The sequence below is a fragment of the Erithacus rubecula genome (genome assembly GCF_903797595.1).
Source record: "Erithacus rubecula genome assembly, chromosome: 2".
NCBI classification, from domain to species: domain Eukaryota; kingdom Metazoa; phylum Chordata; class Aves; order Passeriformes; family Muscicapidae; genus Erithacus; species Erithacus rubecula.
The window spans coordinates 89844668-89865061 of NC_136685.1; the positions used below are offsets into that span (position 1 = coordinate 89844668).

Genomic DNA, 20394 nt, shown 5'->3' on the forward strand with positions numbered 1-20394 from the left:
TTACAAATAGTCTAAATCTAAATCTCTTTTAGTCAAAAAATATTACCCTTTGTCCACTAAGGAAGAGTGGAGCTGCATAGCAGAAAATGCAGAAACCTTGAGTTAGTGCAGCCAACACACTTTTCAGTGAATAGCCTTGTTTCATAATCTAAACCATAATCAGAGAGAGAGAGAGAGAGCAAATAATCACTTCTTAGCAAGATAAAGATAGAACTTTAACAGCAGCACATGTAACAGGTTAGTTTAATAAATAGGATGGTGCAAAACCATAGAGTACCATATAAGTAATGATCACTGTTTAAAATCAATGCTCTTGCAAATTGAAGCCAATGCAAAAGGGCTAACACCAGGGTAAGGTGATCCGGTTGATGTATTTTGGATCTGCTGAAATAAATCCATTTATAGGAGCATTTGCAGGATGACTAAGTTAAAAGAGCACTGCAACAGTCAGGCCTGGCTAAGGGAACGCCTCCTCCTACTGTCAATATTTCAAACTGATAAAGAGCTGACCAAGTGCAATCAGTGCTGTGATGAATAAAAGAAAGCTTGGGACCATTAACATTAATGGGACTTGCGTGACTAAACGCTCATATATTGCCCTGAAAATTTCCCCGATGGACCAAGAGACTTTTTTCTTTGCTTATGCTTCCCCTTTTTTCTGCAGACTGCATCTGATCAGTTTAAAAATGTACTGTAACATAATATAACCATCTAAAGTAACTTCATATTATTAATAGCCCATGAGTCAAACAAAAAGAAAGAAAAAAAAAAAAAAAAAAAGAACTAGAGATCTCACTCTGCCTACCTGGAAAATTTGAGAAAATAAAAATTCCAGCTTTATACACACGGATAAAATTGGCTGATCTAATATCTTCAGGCAGAGTGCCTTATCCTTGGGGCACAATGACAAAGACTCCAGCACTTGCCATCTACAATGCATATTAAGGAATAGTGAATGATCTGGCACTCCGTGAAAGCTGGTTGAACTTTCTATGGAAGACAGAAATATGGACTAACAAACATAGTCCTAAGATTATACAGATTCAAGATATGATTCAATATTTTTTAATTTGAAACATGGCAATCTAGTATTTTATCATCAATATTAAATATCTATCATATAACTAGTGCTGTACCAAAAGCAGGTGACATCTTTTATCTCAACCCCCTCTTGAAATCTGAAAAACAAAACCATCATGTAGTAAAATGGGGACCAAGGAAGCACCTATGGGTTAGGGTTCTTTAGAAGAACATGCTGTTTCATACTGGTATATATCTACAGCATAACTGGGCAGAATAAAATAGCATTTTGTTCATTTATAATCATTTAATACAAAAAGTTTTTTTAAAAAATCCGATACTAGATTTACAGCTGTGTGAAACACCAAGTGTGAAATCATTGCTATACAAGAAATATTTAAAGCTGTCATATTTTCTTTTAGCTTTGGCAGAGTACTTCCAAAGAAGGTAGAACAGCAGAGTGAGATGATGTTGAGCAGGAAAAAATTCTCCTGATGGAGAGAGAGACTTCTTTCTGGCAGGTTCCCCAGGGGAAAAAAAATAGAACCTTAGCAGCAGCACAAAAGACAAGTAAATGTCCTTTAAGACTTCAAGGTTTATAACAGTTCCAAGGAATTAAACTTTTTTTCCCACAGAGGAGAAAAATGCCCATAATTTTACCCAACATAAAATTAGCTGTCCCACTACTGAGTCATTTTTATTTTTAGTTCTTAGCCATGCTAGCAGACAGGAATTATATTTATTTTAGTACCTGTATTTATTTTAGTACATTATTTTAAAATCAAAACCTGTATTGGAATATGGTGCTGCTAAATTAGAGATAAAAGATTCACACATGCATATCTATCACTCCACTGTGAACACCTGCAGTCCTAAAACAGGATCATAATAGACTAAAGGTAAAATTTTCAAGCCTGCTGATGAGTCCCAAGCTTCACTCACCATCTTATTTAGCCTTCAACCAAAAGACTAAAGAGAACAGTTTATGTGACTGGACAACAGTGCTGGGATAAGCCAACTGTAGTACTGCCTGCTTGCATTAAACTATTATTATTAATATGAAATTATATAAAAATATAACATGCTGATAGAAGAATGGTTCCTAAAAGCAAAAAAGAGCAAGTACGAAAGAATAAAGAGTTTTGTCAGTACACAAACTAGGAAAAAATTATTTCCAAATAACAATTTTACAGGATTTAAAGATAATGAAATCAGAAAATGTGGTGACTGGGAAGAACATTGCTGTGCTTAATTATCAGTTCTATTGGATCATCAACTTCCTCATGAGCAGAGCTCAAAACACCGAGCTCCAGCCATTTCAGCACAGGCTGGCAGAGGCAGCAGCTTGCAAAAACCTGCCTCGTCCCACCTGTGACCAGCAAGGAGACACTGCCACTGCTTCTCAGGAATGCACCTGGGCACAACAATTCTCACCCTCATGATCTTCAGCAAGAACAAATTGCAGTATTTTAGCTTACAAACCAAAAACAAAATATGGGGGGAGGCAGCGAAAAAAAAAAAAAAAAAAAAAAAAAGAAAAATTGAGAATGCAGCAGTTTTATTTACACTCTGCCACAAGCACATCATCCCATTTGCTCTGCTCACTACATGGACTCTCCATAGAATATTAGGTCAAATGTAAGGTCCCAGTATTAATCTTCATGGCCATCCATGGAAGTGGTTCAAGATACCTCAGGAGTGCCCTTTTCATTATGTTGGTGACCTCTCTGAACAACTGCTGTTAGTTTCAAGGCTCACCAGAGCAAGACTGAACTGCCTCTGCAAGAAGGCTAGAGGCCCTGGAACTTGTTAGAGGAGAAGATCAAAAATTATCACAAATTTCACATATTTCTGAAGACAGCTTGAACCCAGACCTAGTCAGACTTTCCCAAGTCATACATTAAAACAAAAGAGAGGAGACAAAAAATATAAATCTGTCTAGGGAAGAATATTAAGCAAGAAGTAAAAAAAGAAGGGGATAGATGTGGAATGAGGTAAAAAAAAAAAAAAAAGAAAAAGTTAGTTGAGTATGTTTTAGAAGATACTCAGATACCACCTGCAAAATATTAATTAATATATAATATCTCAATTATTTTTTAGTAACACATTGACATGAATATTGGTTAAAAAAAATTCACTAAATGCACACACCACCTTCAAACAAAAAAAAAAAAAAAAGAAACAAAAAAAAAACCAACACAATTTCAGATTGTGTTCTGTCCATACATGGAAGAACAAAAGTTTGCAACTCTGAATTCACAGTATAAGGCAGAACTAAATAAACAGCCAATGAACCAAATCTCCTTCCCAGAAACATTCAATAGGGGTAGCAAACTTTTAAAAAAAATTAAATGCCAGACTTTTCTAAGTAAAACTATTCCAAAAGGACTATCTACTTGACATTAAAAAAAAAAAAAAACCAAAAACCAAAAAAAAAAAAAAAAAAAAACAAACCAGGTTTTTTGACCTAAACCAAGTTATAACGTGAAAAAATTGCAATGGTTGTAATATAAGCTATTTACAATTTCTGAGGAAGGTTTTTGAAGAAACAACTCTTTGGATATCAGATTTTTTTAAACTTTGGATGCGACATTTTTATAGAATTTAAAATTCTGCATATTTTAAAACCAATTAACTGCAGTAATATCCAATATAGTTAAGGCAGGTCTAGATAGCAACAGTTAGTGATTACCAGATCAAAGGCCTTACTTAAATCAATAAAGATAGCTCCTGTACATTGATTACCATCCAACACTATAAAAATATAATTGCTTACCTTGAGAGGAGCAGTGCAAATGAAATGAAAAGGTCATAATAGGTCAATAATTATTTAAATTAAACTTAGATCTTCCTTCGTCTGATGGACCAACTCTAGCACACACTGAAATAGTGGTGATTTACCAGTTTAAATAGACATATTAACATGTCAGCAAAGGGCTTAGCAGCAATTGGGTCAGCAATTTTAAGCAGTCAAGGTTCCAGGTTGTCAGCTTCTCCATTTATGCTCCCAATTAATCTTAAGGTATTATAGATCTTAAGTCAGTAAGCACAGATCTAACTACTTTAGATCAAACCTCATTTTGAGTATATACAGAGATAGATTATAGTAACTTTTTGCAATCTTATTACAACAAATACCAGTATACAATTCTCTAGAATAGCTTTTAATAAAAATGCCATGCAACAATTTGCTGTCAAGATCGTGAGTTCTTCAGTAATTTAGTTTATGACATTTCTGTCACTATATTAAATGGCCCTTAGATCAGAATAGTACTACTTGGCAAGTTTGTGTTTTCATTCTATTGGTTATCCTAAGTGTTGTTTTCGGGATTCTGAATTATTACAGTGCACAATAACTTTGCTGTTACTCTGTCAATGGAATTGTCAATGGACAATTCTGGGCTTTTAAATTTGTTTATAAAAGTCAGAAAAAGAAATATTTTCTAACCATATTTTCTTCATGCCAACTATTTTTTCACAATTACTTTAAAGAATTAATTTACATCACTTCCATAATTTTAAAAAACAAAAGGTTTTAAGATTTTTTATTCCTTCTTTCTATAGATCAGGCATAGGAATTTTTTAGAGAGTGGCTATCCCAAGGTAAAAAAAAAAAAAAAAAAAAAAAAATTTGAAACCTAAATTCATCAATGTCAGGAAAGTGCTTTTTTGCAGGATGCTTATCTAGAGAATGATGACAAAATTCTCAAAGAAAAATTATGTTTGCATGGACATTTTGCATCTCAGATATTTAGGGTCTAAAAAGACTCTTCCATTAAATTCATCCTGGACACCAAATCCTGATGGTTTACTACACAGTAGAAAGGAAGGCAGAGTCTTTTTCTTGTCCTCTTAATTTTCTGCCACTTTGTGACAGACAATATGAAAAAAAAAGGAAGACAAGTTTATGAAGAACACAGAAGGAAGACAATCAAGGAGATTACAATGGTAATACCAGGAAGGAAAAAGAAAGAATGGAAGAGGGAGAAGCAAGAAACATGATTAGTGTGAAAACCATGGGAAAATAGATGAAAAGCAAAAGAAGACATAAAAAGGAAAGTAAATAGAAACAAAGGAGAGCCTATAACCATTAATAAGAGCACTCCTTCATTGGAAAAGCATTCACACTATCCTTCCCATATAGATGTGCATCCAATGCAGCAGTCAATGGCCCTAATAGTCCAGATCAGAGATTTTAAAGAATATTAAATATTTCTACCCATTGACATCTGTATTTATCAGCAATGTTCCAAATGATGGATATGTGTGTGGCTGTCTTATCACTCTGGAATCTTTTTAATTACTATTCAGAATAACTATGTAAGTTACATTATATTGATAAAAATAAACAGTCAAAAATTAGGCAATGCAAAACCAAAACTGTCTGCAAGTAATTGATGCATACCCAAATAGAGGATGACTAACAATATAGTCTATGATTATACAAACACACACTTCCCATAAGATATCTGCCTCAAGGATTTTATGATGTTCAGCAATGAAAACAGAATTCATCTAGCAAATCAGGATTTTGTGCACAGAAGCCTATATTTTTTATTTAGTGCTCTGTGGATACTTAATGAAAGAGGAAAGAGAGTATGAAAAGTGGACAGTTTCACAGCTAGCACAGCTCAGTGTCACTCTGGAGAAATCTGTCCCCACCTCTGCCACAAAGTTCTTATGCAATGTGAGGTAAACCACTTAAGTAAGACTTTTCAGAGTTATTCACTTGTTATGCACTCTTCATTTTCTTGACTGCTTGCATTTAAACACCCCATGGAGAACCGTGGAAGTGTTAAGTGCCTCTAATTGAAAAGGGGTTGGCAGAAACACTACTTAAAACACTTGAACTACTCTGAAAACTCAGGTCCTACCTATGTAAAACTCAAAATTAGCATTAATTCCTCTTTTTTACTTTTTAAGACAAAGTCCCTATTCATAAAATGAAACTGGTAATGTAAGTGCTGTAAAAATGTGTATCAAATACTACAAAGTACTCTGGTACTCCAGTGAAAATGGCATAGGAAAAAAATTAAATCTGCATACAATTCAGAATTGACATGCACAATAAAGCAGACAGAAAGCCATATACAAAATAGGGAAAGGATTTTCAAAAGGCAACAGCTGGTTCATACCATACACAGAACCTATGGAAAGATAGTTTCTAATCAACTGGTTATATACCATCATAACATATAAATATAACACAGCTGAATGAAGTTCATGCTGGTTATTTAACTCCATTTCTTAAGCTCTAGGTGCTTAATTTTGCAAGTTAATTTTTCCCATATGTACTGGTGCAGACAGCTTTTTTTTTTCTCCTCCAAATTACTACAGTCTAATCCTGAATGATAGTTTTGCCATAATGGAATTATTCAGTCTATGATCTGATTGATTTTAGACCTTAAATACTGAATCTTAACACACGTAAATTTTTAATCCTTTAATTTCTCTATTCTGCCAGTAATTGATAAGGACAGTCGTACTTAGACAAGGTCTTAATTTAATCGCCCTGAAAATCAATTAGAAGGTGAAAAGCTTCCTTATATTATTATTATGAAAATTTCCTGATCAAATCCACAATGCAATCATAATCAATGCATGACACCTCACACACTTTAGTCAATACATAATTCAGTAGTTACATCTTCACTCTTTAAAAACAATATGGGAAGGAATTTGCATCTCAAAAGCAGAAATACCTTAAAGGCTCAGTATTAGTCAAACACAATGTCTGAAGTCATTGGACTAAATAACCTATTATAGAAATAATCTAAATAAGGGCCAGGCATGTACCAGAAAGCATTAATTTCACTTCAAGTATCTCTCCAGCAAATAAAATGGTAACTGTCTCTTTCCTGCAACCTTGTTGAAAATTCCCTATAAAATCAGAAGGAAAATTTTGGCCTGCTGTTAAGCAGGAGAGGTGAATCAGTCAGCACCAATGGTGAAATACTTTCTTCACCCTCATCCTCACCTGCACAAAAATGAAGGTTGATGCCAACTTGGGCTCAGCATCAGTAAAGGGAGAATTTGTATGTGAACTATTATAGGATCTTGGTCTCTGCAAATTGATGTGATCTGGCAATATCCACTTGAGGGTGTTTCAAGAGCTTGTTGACATGGCTGCCATGGTCAGTCTCCACAATCTTTCATAAACTGTGGAGATTGAGGAAAATCCCAGAAGACTGGAGGAAGGGTAATGTCACTCCCATCCAGGAGAAGAACTTAAATGATGATGCAGGAAATTACAGGCCCATTACTCCTACTTTAATCCCTGGCAAAGTTATGGAATGAACCTTCCTGGGAGCAGCCATAAGTCAGATGAAGCACAATTGGGAAAAGTCAGCACAGAGTCACCAAGAGCAAATCATGCATGATCAGCCTGACTGCATTCTACCACAAAGTAACTTCCTCAGTGGATGTGGGGCAAGCAGTGCACATCCTACCTCAATTTCACCAAGGCTTTCTATACTATTTGCCACTGCCTACTCCTAGAGAACCCAATGAGATGGCCTGGACAAGAGGTCTGTGGGGTGGGTGGGAACTGGCTGTCAGGAAGCACCCAGAAGAGGGTGATAAATAGCTCCTGTCACAAGAGCCTAAAGCTGTTTAGTATCTTCATAAGTCATCTGGATGATGGGGTCAACTGTACCCTGATGAGATGTGATGATAACATCAAACTGAGTGGAACTGGACACTTTGGAAGGGAGAGCTACCTGGCAGGAAGATATGGATAGACAAAGAATGGGCTGTACAAGAACCTTGTAAGGTTCAGTGAAGACAAATACAACATCTTGCACCTGGGAAAACAGAAACCAGAAATGGAGCACAGGCTGGGGAGCAGCTCTGTGGGAAAGGACCTGGGCATGCTGGAGACAAGCAGCTCACTATGAGTAGCCAGTGTGCTGCTGTGGCAAACAAAACCAACAGGATGCTGGACTGCATCAAGGACATCTCCAGCAGAGATAAAGAAGTCATTATTCTGCTCTACTCACTGCTTGTCAGGCTACACCCGAACACTGTGTTCAGTTTTGGTTTCCACTGTGCAAAAAAAGATGTGGACAGGCTGGAGGGAGTCCAGAGAAGGGCAAATTTGATCAAAGGATTGGGCAGCCTGCCAAATAAGGAAAGACTGAGAAAATTCAGCCTTGAGAAAAGAAGGATCAAGAAAGACCTTATTACCATGTTCCAGTATTTAAAGAGTGGCTACTAGGAAGACAGAGAGTCCCTTTTTACAAGGAGTCTTTTACCTGGAAAAGACAAGGAATAATGGGTAAAAGTTACTCTTGGGGAGAATCCAACTGAACTCACAATGAGTCAGCCATTGGAATAATGTTTCCAAGAACTGGTGGATTCCCCAGCTCTAGACATTTAAGATTCAGCTGGAGAGTACTGGGTTATCTTTTCTAGATTATACTTTTGCCAAGAATGGTTGGACCAAATGATCTTTTTCTTTTTGGCTATTGTTTCTCATAAAATCCCTCTCTGAAAAGGTACTTCGGGTTAAAAGTTTGTTATACCAGCACAAAAGAATCTCACAAAAATCTTATAAAGTACTGAAGTACTGGTATGGAAGACCCACAATTGTTCTAGCAAATGGAAAGTGACTATTTGGAAATGGTCTCTTTTCTTTCACATATCTCTGCACCATCAGCTATTTGAGTTTCAGGATTTCCAGAAGCATTCATACATTCACTCCAAAAGGTGACCACCCATTGAACTACTCTTTTCTATGTTCAAACCCGCTTCAAATTCTTTCTTTGATCTCTACTGTTTGCTTTAACTGAAATCAGTCTCCATTTAACAGACAGTACATGGATCTCTTGCATGCTAAGCATTCAAGAGATGCTTGGTACATTCCACTCTTCTTTAAATTAAATAAACAGCATGCCTTTTGCAATTTCTATCTTATAACTTTTTCATTTTCTTCGCTATTTTCAGCAACTCTTATTTCCCTAAATCTCCCTCAACAAGTCTCTCCATTTTGCACTTTTCCTTAGAGGTGCACAAGCACAAAAGAAATCCCAGATGTCATGCCTAAATCAAAGCAGCACTTCCATAACTGTTTCTTCTGCTAATTCTTAGGCTTGACACCTGCAGAAAGAATACCTACTACATTGCAAAACAGTGAATCATGTTTGCACAAAATTAGCTAAAAACCCAGCAAGAGCTGTGACCAAAGGAGGAAAACTGCTCTTTCGGAAAGTACAGTCATCTTGTGTGTTTATGATGATGGAAAGACCCAATTCTGTAACTGGTTTTTGCACAGACAGATGAAACCATGATCTAGACTATGTTCTCTAAAATTACCATGCACAAGCAGAAAAATTTTTAACAGTTTTAACCATGCAGTGCAGAATGCACAACACTGGCAAAAACCTACTTTGGTACTAAAGCCAAGAAGATGCAGGAAAATAACCACACTGCTCTATGCCCAAAACTTGTGCTGCATAGTTGATCTGTTAAATTACAAAAAGTAAATATGAAAAATAATACACAATATGAGATTCTTTTTTTCTTCTTTTCTGTAGTGGCTACAATTGGAAAAAAACAACAACAACAACAACAACAACAACAACAACAACAAAAAACCAAAAACAAAAACCTAAAAAAGAAGAAAAAGCAGCTACTTCTTACAGATAGAAAATATGTCGGGGCCTAAAATCCAGCTCATCTTAGTGAAAATATTACCCCTGTAACACTGGCAAGGTCAGCATCAGCTTGGCTTATTTGTTGCCTAAGTCCCTGTTGTGCATGTTCAAAAATGTTTTAAGTTGTTTTGTTCATAAAGCAGCAGAGTTCACTTTGTTGTGCTGGATCACTCCTTTTTCTCTATATGCAGCTCCTCTCTTGCTCCCTATCTTTAGGCTTCTTGGGATTCAAAAGGAAGAAAGGAAGGAATGTGTTTTTCAAGATGAAACTCTGAATTCATTTTAAGTACTAAGATAAAATTCTACCTAAAAATCTCTGTGCAAACAGTTCTCAGGCAGAAAAAAGGAGGGTTCTCTTTCTTACTGAAGCCAGCCACTTGACGGTGATATAGAAGATCTTTATCTTTCTTTCACAGAAGATGAAGATGCAGGTTCAAATCATTCTTTTGTGAAGACAAGAGGAGAAAATATAAGAAGTTGGCATAAAAATTAGAAGCATTTCTAAGGACAAGTCCTGTGGCAACAACCTAGACAGAAAGGACACAAAATGCAAGTTCTGCAAGAGCTTTTTAGTGTATGATTTAATATGAAACTCTGAAAAATGATTGGCAACATTAAAAGTTCCCAGACAAAAAGTATATTCTTCCAAGTCTGTGAAACAAATGTGCTCTTTCTTTCTTTCTTTCTCTCAGAGTATTCAAAATCTTGGAGTAAAAATTTCTTTTGTAATAGTTTCTCCCTCAGAAAATCTTGCTTACTTTCTTCAGTTCAATGTAATGAAATAAAAAGGTTGTTTCAAAAGCTATGAAAGGAAAAAGTGCCAGCAGAGGGATAAAGAATACATAAAGCCAAACTAAGCAAAAAGGTCAGATTTCTCTCCTTCTCTTCCTTTCTCTCCATCTTTTTGGTATAAGGCTGAAGCAAATAAATTTAACTGCATTTGCTATAAAGTTCTGTCTACAGATTAGGGAATCCTTGCCATCAATCTGGAGAAATAGATGGACCACAGGTGGACTATAAAAGTGTGTAAAAAACTGGCTAAACAGCAGGACTCAAAGGCTTGTGACAAGTGGCATAAAGCCCAGTGGGCAGCATTTACAAGGAACTGGTACTGGGATCAATTCTGTTTGACATTTCTATTCATTAAAATGGATCCCAGGTGATGGGATGGAGTGTGCTGTCAAAAAGTTGGGAGGCAATTAAAAAAATTAAATTAAGGGCAGCAGTGGATACACAGAGGAACCTTAGCAAGCTGAAGAAACGGGCTGAAGGAAATCTTGTGAAATCCAGCAGAGGCAAATGCAAGTCCTACAGTGTTTTGGGTACTCTGGCATTTAAAAAAAAAAAAAAATAAAAAAAGTACTTGCAGACTGGAACAAATCCAGTGCCACCAAGATAGTCAGGGAGGCCAAAGCAAAGCACATGACATTCAACAAGAGGCTGAGACAATAGAGTTTGTTTGGTCTTTAGCATGGAAGGATGGAGGAAATTACTGCCTTCTTCAATTACCTCCCCAAAGGACATAAAGAAGATGAAGCCATGCTTCTTTGGACCTCTACAGTGACAGAGCAAGAGGCAATGGACACGGGTTTATATGCATAAAAATTTGTATAGATATAAGGGAGAAAAGTAAACCAAAAGACTGGTCAAACTGGAAACTGGAACAATATTTGGAAACATACTTAGCTAATTATAGAGAGTTAACTCAAGCAGACAAAGACTTAAACAGGTCTAGCTGGACTCAATATGAGCAGGAAGACTAGATGATTTCTCTTCAACACTAAATTATTACATTATTCTGAATTAGTGATTAAAATTAATTTCTAACCATCTCAAATCATTAGTTGCATAGATAAATGCTACAACATATCTAAAGAAGAAAAATAAAATAGAAGCAAAACTTGTTCAACTCATGCCACCTTCCCTCTACACAGAAAATTGTCAATCAGAAAAAAAAAAGACAGCTCTTTTCTACTAAAAGTTACTTGGTGAAATGAACATCTTTCCCAGTTTCATTGGGTTAGTCTGAGTTTATAATAGGATATATGTTTGGAAAACATTCTTAGAGGTCACAGAAACAATCCACTTACTCCAAAGCAGAATCAATTTTACCCAGGTTATTCCTGACAAATGCTCATCCAACTCTTTAAAATCTGCAGTGTCAGAGCTTTCATTTCTTTCTCACAACAATGAATTCTTCTGCTCAACTAGCCTGAATCTTTTAGGAAAAAAAAAAAAAAAGACAATCTACCTTGCTGTATTTTAAGCTTGTTATGACTGCATTGCTGCTTTACTCACATAAACATGAAAAGTTTATTCTCTTCTTTTAAACTGCACATTTTTATATATTTTAACACCATTATCCTTTTGGTCTTCATTTTTCTAAACTACACCATTTTCTTTGGCCTCTTCTGTTTTAGGATGTCTATTCCTGTTCATTGTGTTGGTATTCAGTCATAATGCATCCCCTAAAGTTCTGTTGGGATGCTGGAAAAGGCCTGTTTATTTGGCTCCACAAACTAATGAAACTATCTGCCCCTTTGACTAACTATGAAATGTCTGTTCAAGATCCTGTGGAGTGGGATTTGTTTTACATTACTGCAAAGAGAGTTGTGATGAAGAGCTATGGGGAGATCTGACACCAAATGACCACAGCAGTTCTCAGCACTCCTGCTCAGAACAAATGTAAGGATGCCTGTGCAGAGTTCCATGGCAAACTCATTAAAAACATCATTACTGGAAAGATTCTCCACTCTGAGAAATGTCTGTGTATCCCAGCCAGAATCTGGCAGTAAAAATACCAGCACAGATATAAATATTTTTTTTAAATACTCATTTTTAAGACCACTTTACAACACTAAAAATGTCATTGTAGAAAAAAAAAATTCTCCTTGTAATGCTTAATATATTAACATCTTACCTCATGCAGTTAATTTCTAATTATTACAGAGCTAAATACGTATCATGTAGAGGTTAGCAGAGATTACACAGTCCAGGTAAGATATACTTCTTTTTTAGTGTATTATCCTATTTCAGAAAACTTTGAATCAAAGCAAGGCCAAACACAAAACTTTCTTCAGAGTAGACTGCATTTTGATCAATATTACATGAATAATCTTCTTTTAAAACAAGTAGCATCCAAGAGGAATGACATTTGAACTCCTAGCTTGCCTGTTCTACACCCTGTGCAAAATAGATCTTACTTCTCTTGATGACAAAAGAACCAGAAAAGCAAACACAACAGTGGTACTGCAGCATTCTGACTCCAGATTCACAGCTACAACACACAAGCTGGACCAATAAAAGCAAACCACACAAAATAAATAATTTGTAAAACCTTCTAGCCATTTTTAGAGGTCCTTTTAAGTATAAAGACCCACATTACCTAGAATGTGAACTTCAGCTCCCCATATGCTAAATCCCACCACTTTGCTGTCTCATGAGGAAGATATGAAAATAAACACCTAAATACCCCAATTTTTGGAGTCAGGGAAGATGGATAAGCTCCTTAGCTCAAACAAGAACACTAACAGCTCTCCTTTGACTTGTGGTATTTTGAAAGATACAAAGAATGCTGTTGGAGATAAGAACGTTAAGGAATTCAAGCAAGTCCTAAAAATCAAGTCTGTATCCTTTGGTTAATATTAAACATGGCTAAAACACTTCTTTGCAATTTGAAGAGCTGAAAAGTTCCATGTGGACAGCTCCAGCAGAAAAAAAAAGTCTTTTTACTTGATTTCCTCTCATCTAATGTGCACTCAGAACATCTTCCTGTGCAGCTGGAGGTTTTGTTACAGACAGGACACTGCTTGGTGTAGCCAGTGTTTATTGAATAACTTTTTTTTTTTTAAGATGATTTTGGAAAATTTCCCAGAAAATACATCTGCCCCTATTACTTGCACCTTGGACTATAAGACTAGCCAGGGAGGCAGTGTGGACAACTGCATTTATTAGCAATGAATAAACTGATCAATCTTTTTCTGGATTAACAGTGGGAGATCCCAGACACACCGAGAAGTATCTGTCTGCTGACTGACACATACAAGCTGGCACATTTTTGTGTCAAAAATGTACACAGCTGCATGCACATTAAAGCTGTTCCATCCATAAAGAGCAATTGCCAACTGCTTGTCTTCAGAAATGGGTAATAAGAGAGGGTCTCAACAACAAAACAGCCACAGACTGCAGTTAAACAATATTTTTCATCCCCTTGAGTGTCTGTCTTTCTAAACTCTCCTGGATTTGCTACCATTTTCCTCTCCATCATGTTTTGGAAGAAGGACAGATGAGCTCCTTAGAAAAACCCAGATTTATATTTCTCAAAATCTTTATTGATTTGCCAAACCCGAACTACCCATTTTTAGGTACCAAACATGGACTGATTTAATCTGATTGTCAGTCATCACTAGCAGATGTCTGGACAAATTGCATAGTGTGTTTCAGTTCTAGGCTGTCTCCAAATACTCCAACTAATAGCTGGTAGAAGAGAAAGAACACAATCCAAAGCTATGATAAATTATATTTATCCATAGAGTGTTATCAGCCATCAGCTGCCAATATGAAGGGAGCTTTATTTGAACCTCTCCCAACCTGCCTGTCCAAACTCTCAAATCATCTCAGCCATCACAATAAACTTTACTCAAAGCATCAGTTTATAGAGCAGAACTAAACCCCAGAGTGAATCGACACCTGGGTAGATGGGTGTTGGGCTTGCTTGGCTCCAAACAGCCACAATTAACATCAGAAGAAACACCCAAGTGTTTTTGTTTTTTTTAATACATAGTAAAGGGTGGAAAGTGATGTCAGAAAAACAATCGAGCAATTTGGATGAGGAAAGGAGTCCAACAGCTGTTTCTACACATTCCTGCACAGAGACAGGTTGTGCCAGTCAACACAGTGTCAATATTTAATGAACACATTATCACTTGTTATTATTATTTATCAGTCAAGTAAGCACCTCACTAGAAAAAAAAATGTGAAGTCATCTTCATTTTTTTAGGTCAGATTCACCAAGTAGCCATAGAGAAGCAAGAAGCTGATTTGTTTTAAACAAAACGTGAATTTGCCCATACACACAAGTGGTCAAACATCCTTGCTAGAATTACCTGTGGTGACCATGAAGACAAGAAATGTCAGCTGAGTGCTCTTCAAAGCTCCAGTATCCTTTTTGTGCCAACAGTGCTGCACAGTTTCCGCAGGCCTTCTCTCTCTTAAACAAGGCTTAGTACCACTGTGTCACTGCCACTGGTGTGGCCCCTGCACCACCAGTGTGCTACTTAATGCCTGTTCCTACAGTTACCTAGATTCCTTTTGGATTTCCCCTTCCTGCTGTCATTCTCATGACCTGAGATAAATATAGGCACACACATCTTTTATACACTTTTTTTTTTTAAGTCTCCAGCTCTGCTGTTTCTTCTTTTCAATACTCATACTTCATGCACTTACAGACCACTACAACATCTCAAACATGCAATCAGGAAATCTGGAACACAGAGCATTTTGAGTAAAGAGCCTCTATGCAGCCCCAAGAATCCTCGAAAAGACACCAAATAAAACACATCTTAGCACTCAAAGCAAATTAATTAAAAAGGTTTTAATCCCAGAAGAATAAATAAAATCTCATATTTACAACTCAGAAACAAGTCAAATACGCAACATTCACTGTCGTGTACATCTCTCTGTCCAAACATAAGGTGATAAAAATCCCACATATCCAATGATTTTTAAGTGAGAATCAAAATAGCCCATACATCACTAATAATTACAGTACTTTAATAAATTAGAAACTTCCTACTTTAATGTAGAAGTTTTATAGAACATGATACTAAATTGTAAAACAAAACCAGAGTACAATTAATATATTTTCTAAGTAATTTAAACTCATTTACCTGTAAAGTAGGTATTGGTGGGGAGAGTGGAACTGGCAAATTTGTAATACCCATTTCCTGGGAAACGGATCCCTTTTGTCACTTCTATATTCATTGTAGCTAAAGATGAATCCATCCTTTCCACCTGATAGATGGGAGAAGGCCCGTTAAGCTCATCAGGTTCATTCCAAATTATCTTTACTGTTGTGCTGTTTATTCCTTCAACACGAGGGGCATTAAGTTTTCTTGGAGCTGTGGATAAAAAAAAGTTATCTAGGTATAATTGTCCATAACACTTGGGCAATTATTTATTGCACGTAATATAATCTTTGCAAAACATCCTGTTTCGTTTTCTGATCTTGAGAATAAACACAGATATCCATAGAAGCTTAATTAGGAGAGGAAAAAAGCCTTAAAAATATTCTTAATCTTTATGAGAAACTTACCTTCATTTGCACAAGAAATACTTAATTTGTTTCTTCAGGCTTTAGACAAATGTCTCTATAAGTATATCTAAAATATTTTTGTTCATAGTCTTTGAGAATATTAATCAACATCTTCATGAAAAGTATATTTGGATTCCTTCATTCCTTGATGGATCTCTCATGCTGTGTGTATCTGTATGACTTTCCCAAGTGGATGTGAATGAAAACCCAAAGGAAAATCGGAACAGCTGTAACTCCTGTTACATCTCAGCATAATACATCTCAACAAGGGTCTCTTGTCACTGGACTTATCCTCACCAAGAGGAGCAGAACAGTTCTCTGTCCACAGTCCTGCAGGCCCATCCAGTTGTTCTCATGATGTGCACACCAGACAGCAGCTTGTGTTCAGATAATTGCTCACTTCAAGAAAACAACCCTCCCTAATTTTTCTCCACCAATTCTGGTGCACACCAGAACTCACACAAAGGTAGCAGAATGATCCTCCTATTGTTAAATTTTTTTTTTTTTACATTCTTTTAAACACTTTGATAGCATTGGCTACTCTATAGCTGATTTATTAACTAAACTTATTCCATTTTTTAATTTTTTAAAATACTGTACAGTAAGCCTCTGGAGGGCAGCACGACCTGTTTGGATAATGACATGATCCTACAGGTGGAAAGAAATGGAAAATCTCTGGAACAATGGAAGACATCATCTGGAGAAGTATGAGAACAGTTTGCTATGTACAGAATCTGTAAACATCTTATCTTGCTTTTTTCCTCACCCTTCTTTCCCTGATAAAGAGAAGGATCTAACAACAGGAACTTCATTTGTGCCCAGGAAGCGAAATACAGTGACAACTTGTAAAAATTACTTGCTCCCATAATGATACAGTAAAGAGCAATAAACGCCTTTCAAGAACAATAAAACCTGAATTAAAATATGGGCCTTCAAAATCTGACATATTACTTCACAGCCCAGCATTGTACATAGCATGAGTTCTTTAGAGAAGGAGAGATTGCTTCATTTAAAATGAATTAATAACATCCTTTTAAACATTCCTACATTTCCAAGATCATTAACATATTTTTCATTTTCCTATTTGCCAGTAGTATATTACTTCTTTCTTTTTCCTTTTTCTTTGTCCCCCACACCCCATAACTTGATAGATTCTTCTTGGAGAAAGAAGGGAGTGGGGGAACTGGGAAACTGCCAAAGGCACTATGTGCAGTAAATTCCTGCTTAGGTATCATTTATGACTTCACAATCTAATTAGTAACTCACGCGATGGTAGAAATTTACAATGTCAAAATTGAAGTAATGCAGTGTGAGGTCATAAGCTTCCCTGCATAAGTAGGGCACAGCACTAATGAATTGTGGTATTAATGCACAAGTTTAAATAGAAAACATGGCTTAACAATCAAAATTTCACCTCTGAGGGAACCAGCCTACGTCAGCATTTTAAATGCAAACTGAAGAGGTTGAGCCCTCCAGTTGAGATTACTGATGGCAAACAGAAATGCTAAAATTCATTATTTTTAAGATGCATACAGCTGACCAGCACTCATAACAATAACTACATCTTCCTTTAAAGTCTAGTATTAATAAATGGCGGTTACTTGGACCATAATTATGGCATCTCTGATACCCAAACCTGAAGCTTTTATGGGCCTTATGCAATTAACTACTTAAATGCATCGTAACACTTGCTTCTCTGACAGGGAAGTATTGATTTTTTAATCATTTTCAAGTCTCCTCTAGCACAAATAAATGTACTACAGTTACAGTTAATGCACTGTGTACACGCATTAAACACTGGCATGACACAATTTATTATTTTGTGATATATGGAACACAAGACTACCCTTTCAGAAAGTAACATCCTTGCTATAGCACTAGTATTTAAACTACAGTCTCCTTGATGGTTGAGAATTCTTGTGCATCAAGACAGCAGCAAACTGTACAGAATAGATTACAGAAGTATTAAAAAAAAAAAACAACTGAAGTAGAAAATCCAACTGCACACGAACACAGGTCTCGAAATAATCTGTAGCACTAGCCCAGCGGGGTACTAAATGCTGAAATTAGAAATCAACACTAAAAGATACATTATATATTTTCCTAAAGGTGTCACTGTGGTACCTGTAGCTACTTTCTGAAAGATGAATCGAGTATAATTTTACCTATTTAATTTTTTTAGCCACGTTCAGTTAAGACACATCTGTCAAAATAATGAGCGTACTGCATTTTAGTGGATTCAAAGTCACATTTTTGTGTATTTTAATTATGTAGTTTTAATGTCTTGCTATATAATACATATTTAATATATTGTAAGGCTAAAACAGTATTTAAAAGCTCATGATTGCTGCATGCCATTGTGTAGCAGAGGGCACAGAAAAGACCAATAAAGACAGATGGTCCATACAGCTTATGTTGAAGTCATATATCTAAATATAGATGTTGCTACACAGGTCATTACAAATAAGCCTTTCCCATGTGTTTATGCACACACATGTACACAAAAATGAAGTTGGTAAGTAAAGAGCAGTTAATTTTGTTTTGTTTGAAATAATATCATTTTAGTTTTAGGCTTGAAGACAGATGCCAGCGTTTCACTCTGAACAGATGGTAATTCCATCTAATAGTGCATCTCTGTATTAGTAAGGTCTGTTGTGTATACAAACAGTAATAAACACTAGGTAAGGATCAAAATAAATTTTAATTGTTGACATTAAATTCTGGCAGCCATGGTTCTAAGGATACAATACTCCTTTCTCAAGTCTGTCAGGTTTACTAATACAACTGCTAAAGCTTTTCCATACTCTGCCAGATTCTTGTCCCAGGAATAACATATTTACACTGTGGCTAAATTTTACAGGCTTACATATGTTTAAGTAATTTCTCCTCAGCATACTGTAGGTAGTTATTTGTGTGCTCTTCCACCAAAAGCCTCAAGTAGACACTGAATGGTTCAGGAAGGTAACAGCAATGAAAAGTATACAGTTTTTAACTATTTTAAAGTTGAATCCCAAATGCATACAAAATAAAAGAGAAAAAATGCCAAATTTGAGGACAAAAAAATACAAAAAATATATTTTTCTTTACATATTGGGGTTTCCCTTGCAGGTAAAATTACACACTTCACCAAGGGTCACGTATTTCATTTTTGATTCAGTAATTAGCCCAGAGGACCTCAAGTTTGACATTGCATTTCAGCTATGTTCTCTTTTTCTGCACTTCACAATGGTATCAGCCATTTTAACAGTAAATGAGTCAAGCAATATTCTGACAATGTTTTGTGTTTTAAGAGATTCTTTAGAGTCCATTTCGGACTCCCCAAAAAAAAGAATAAAACCACCCACAACGGATGTCAAAATAAAATTTAGTAACATGGATATGTTGCAATCATATTTCTTTTAAAATAGATGTAATCCACTCTATTTTTTAAAAATCATGAAAAATATATTGCTTCCACCATATGGGACAACCAACGACTCACCAACCGATTTAAGATGCAGCATATTGAGCTGACCATATGTTACAGTGCTGTTGAATGGCTGAGTGATTCATGCCCGTCACATTCTAGTATATCAATTAAAGCTCCTTGAAGTCTGCATGATTTGTGTCTCTGTTATTAAACCCTGCTAATTCATCCCACTTACACATCTGTTATAAATCTCTAGGAGTGCTGCATGATTCATGGCAATCTGTGAGCATGGTACAGCAAATTCTTCTCCTTGTAATTAACAGTAAATTGTTTTACTGCCATGCAATGAATTTTTCAGTTATATTGCAAATGAACTCCTAAATGCACGGTTCTTTCCTAAGAACTGACTTATATTATTAGGCAATTAAAAAGTATTGCTTTGAACCAAAAGCTTTTAATCAAGAGGAATGCAACTTAAACATAGCTTTAAAATGTTGCAAATTTGACAGAGAGGAAAAAAGAACAAACTGAGCTGTTTTGAGCTATTTTCTGACATAATATGTGGTTGGTAGGGGAGAAGAAACAAATAACTTTTAATTCCCTAATGATTCCCTGAAACTCAAAGAGCAGTTTAACTATGGCTTGAACACTTGGCAAGACAAGTTTGAGCAGATTCTATTTATCTCAGAAGTTACTTAAGTCATCTGTCATTACGAAATTTCTCAGATTACTTTACACTTTTCTAATTGTAAAACAGCGTCTTTATTCTTGGAATAAATAATTGGATAATTAGCCAAGCTGAATCATCAGAGGATTCCAGTGCTGCTCAAGTGTTCTTGTCAAAGGTGAAGCAAATTCATTTCAGCTTTGCCTCTGTAGCTTTCTGAAGAGGCTTTGATTTTTTTTCCTGCTACATTCTTGGCAGCAGCCTCAAATTCATGAGTCCATACATCAAGTCAGTAGTTTAACAACAAATGAAATTAAATTCAAAGAAGGGA

General features: G+C 35.9%; 1 protein-coding gene across 3 annotated transcripts in view; it reads right to left on the reverse strand.

Annotated features, from left to right (window-relative positions):
* Positions 1-20394, reverse strand: part of USH2A (usherin) — a 363259-nt gene that overhangs the window by 251416 nt on the left and 91449 nt on the right. For all 3 annotated transcript variants that reach the window (XM_079297512.1, XM_079297514.1, XM_079297513.1), the window contains one exon: positions 15563-15793. In XM_079297512.1, coding sequence (XP_079153638.1) covers positions 15563-15793 — 231 coding nt within the window. The remainder of the gene's footprint in view (positions 1-15562; positions 15794-20394) is intronic.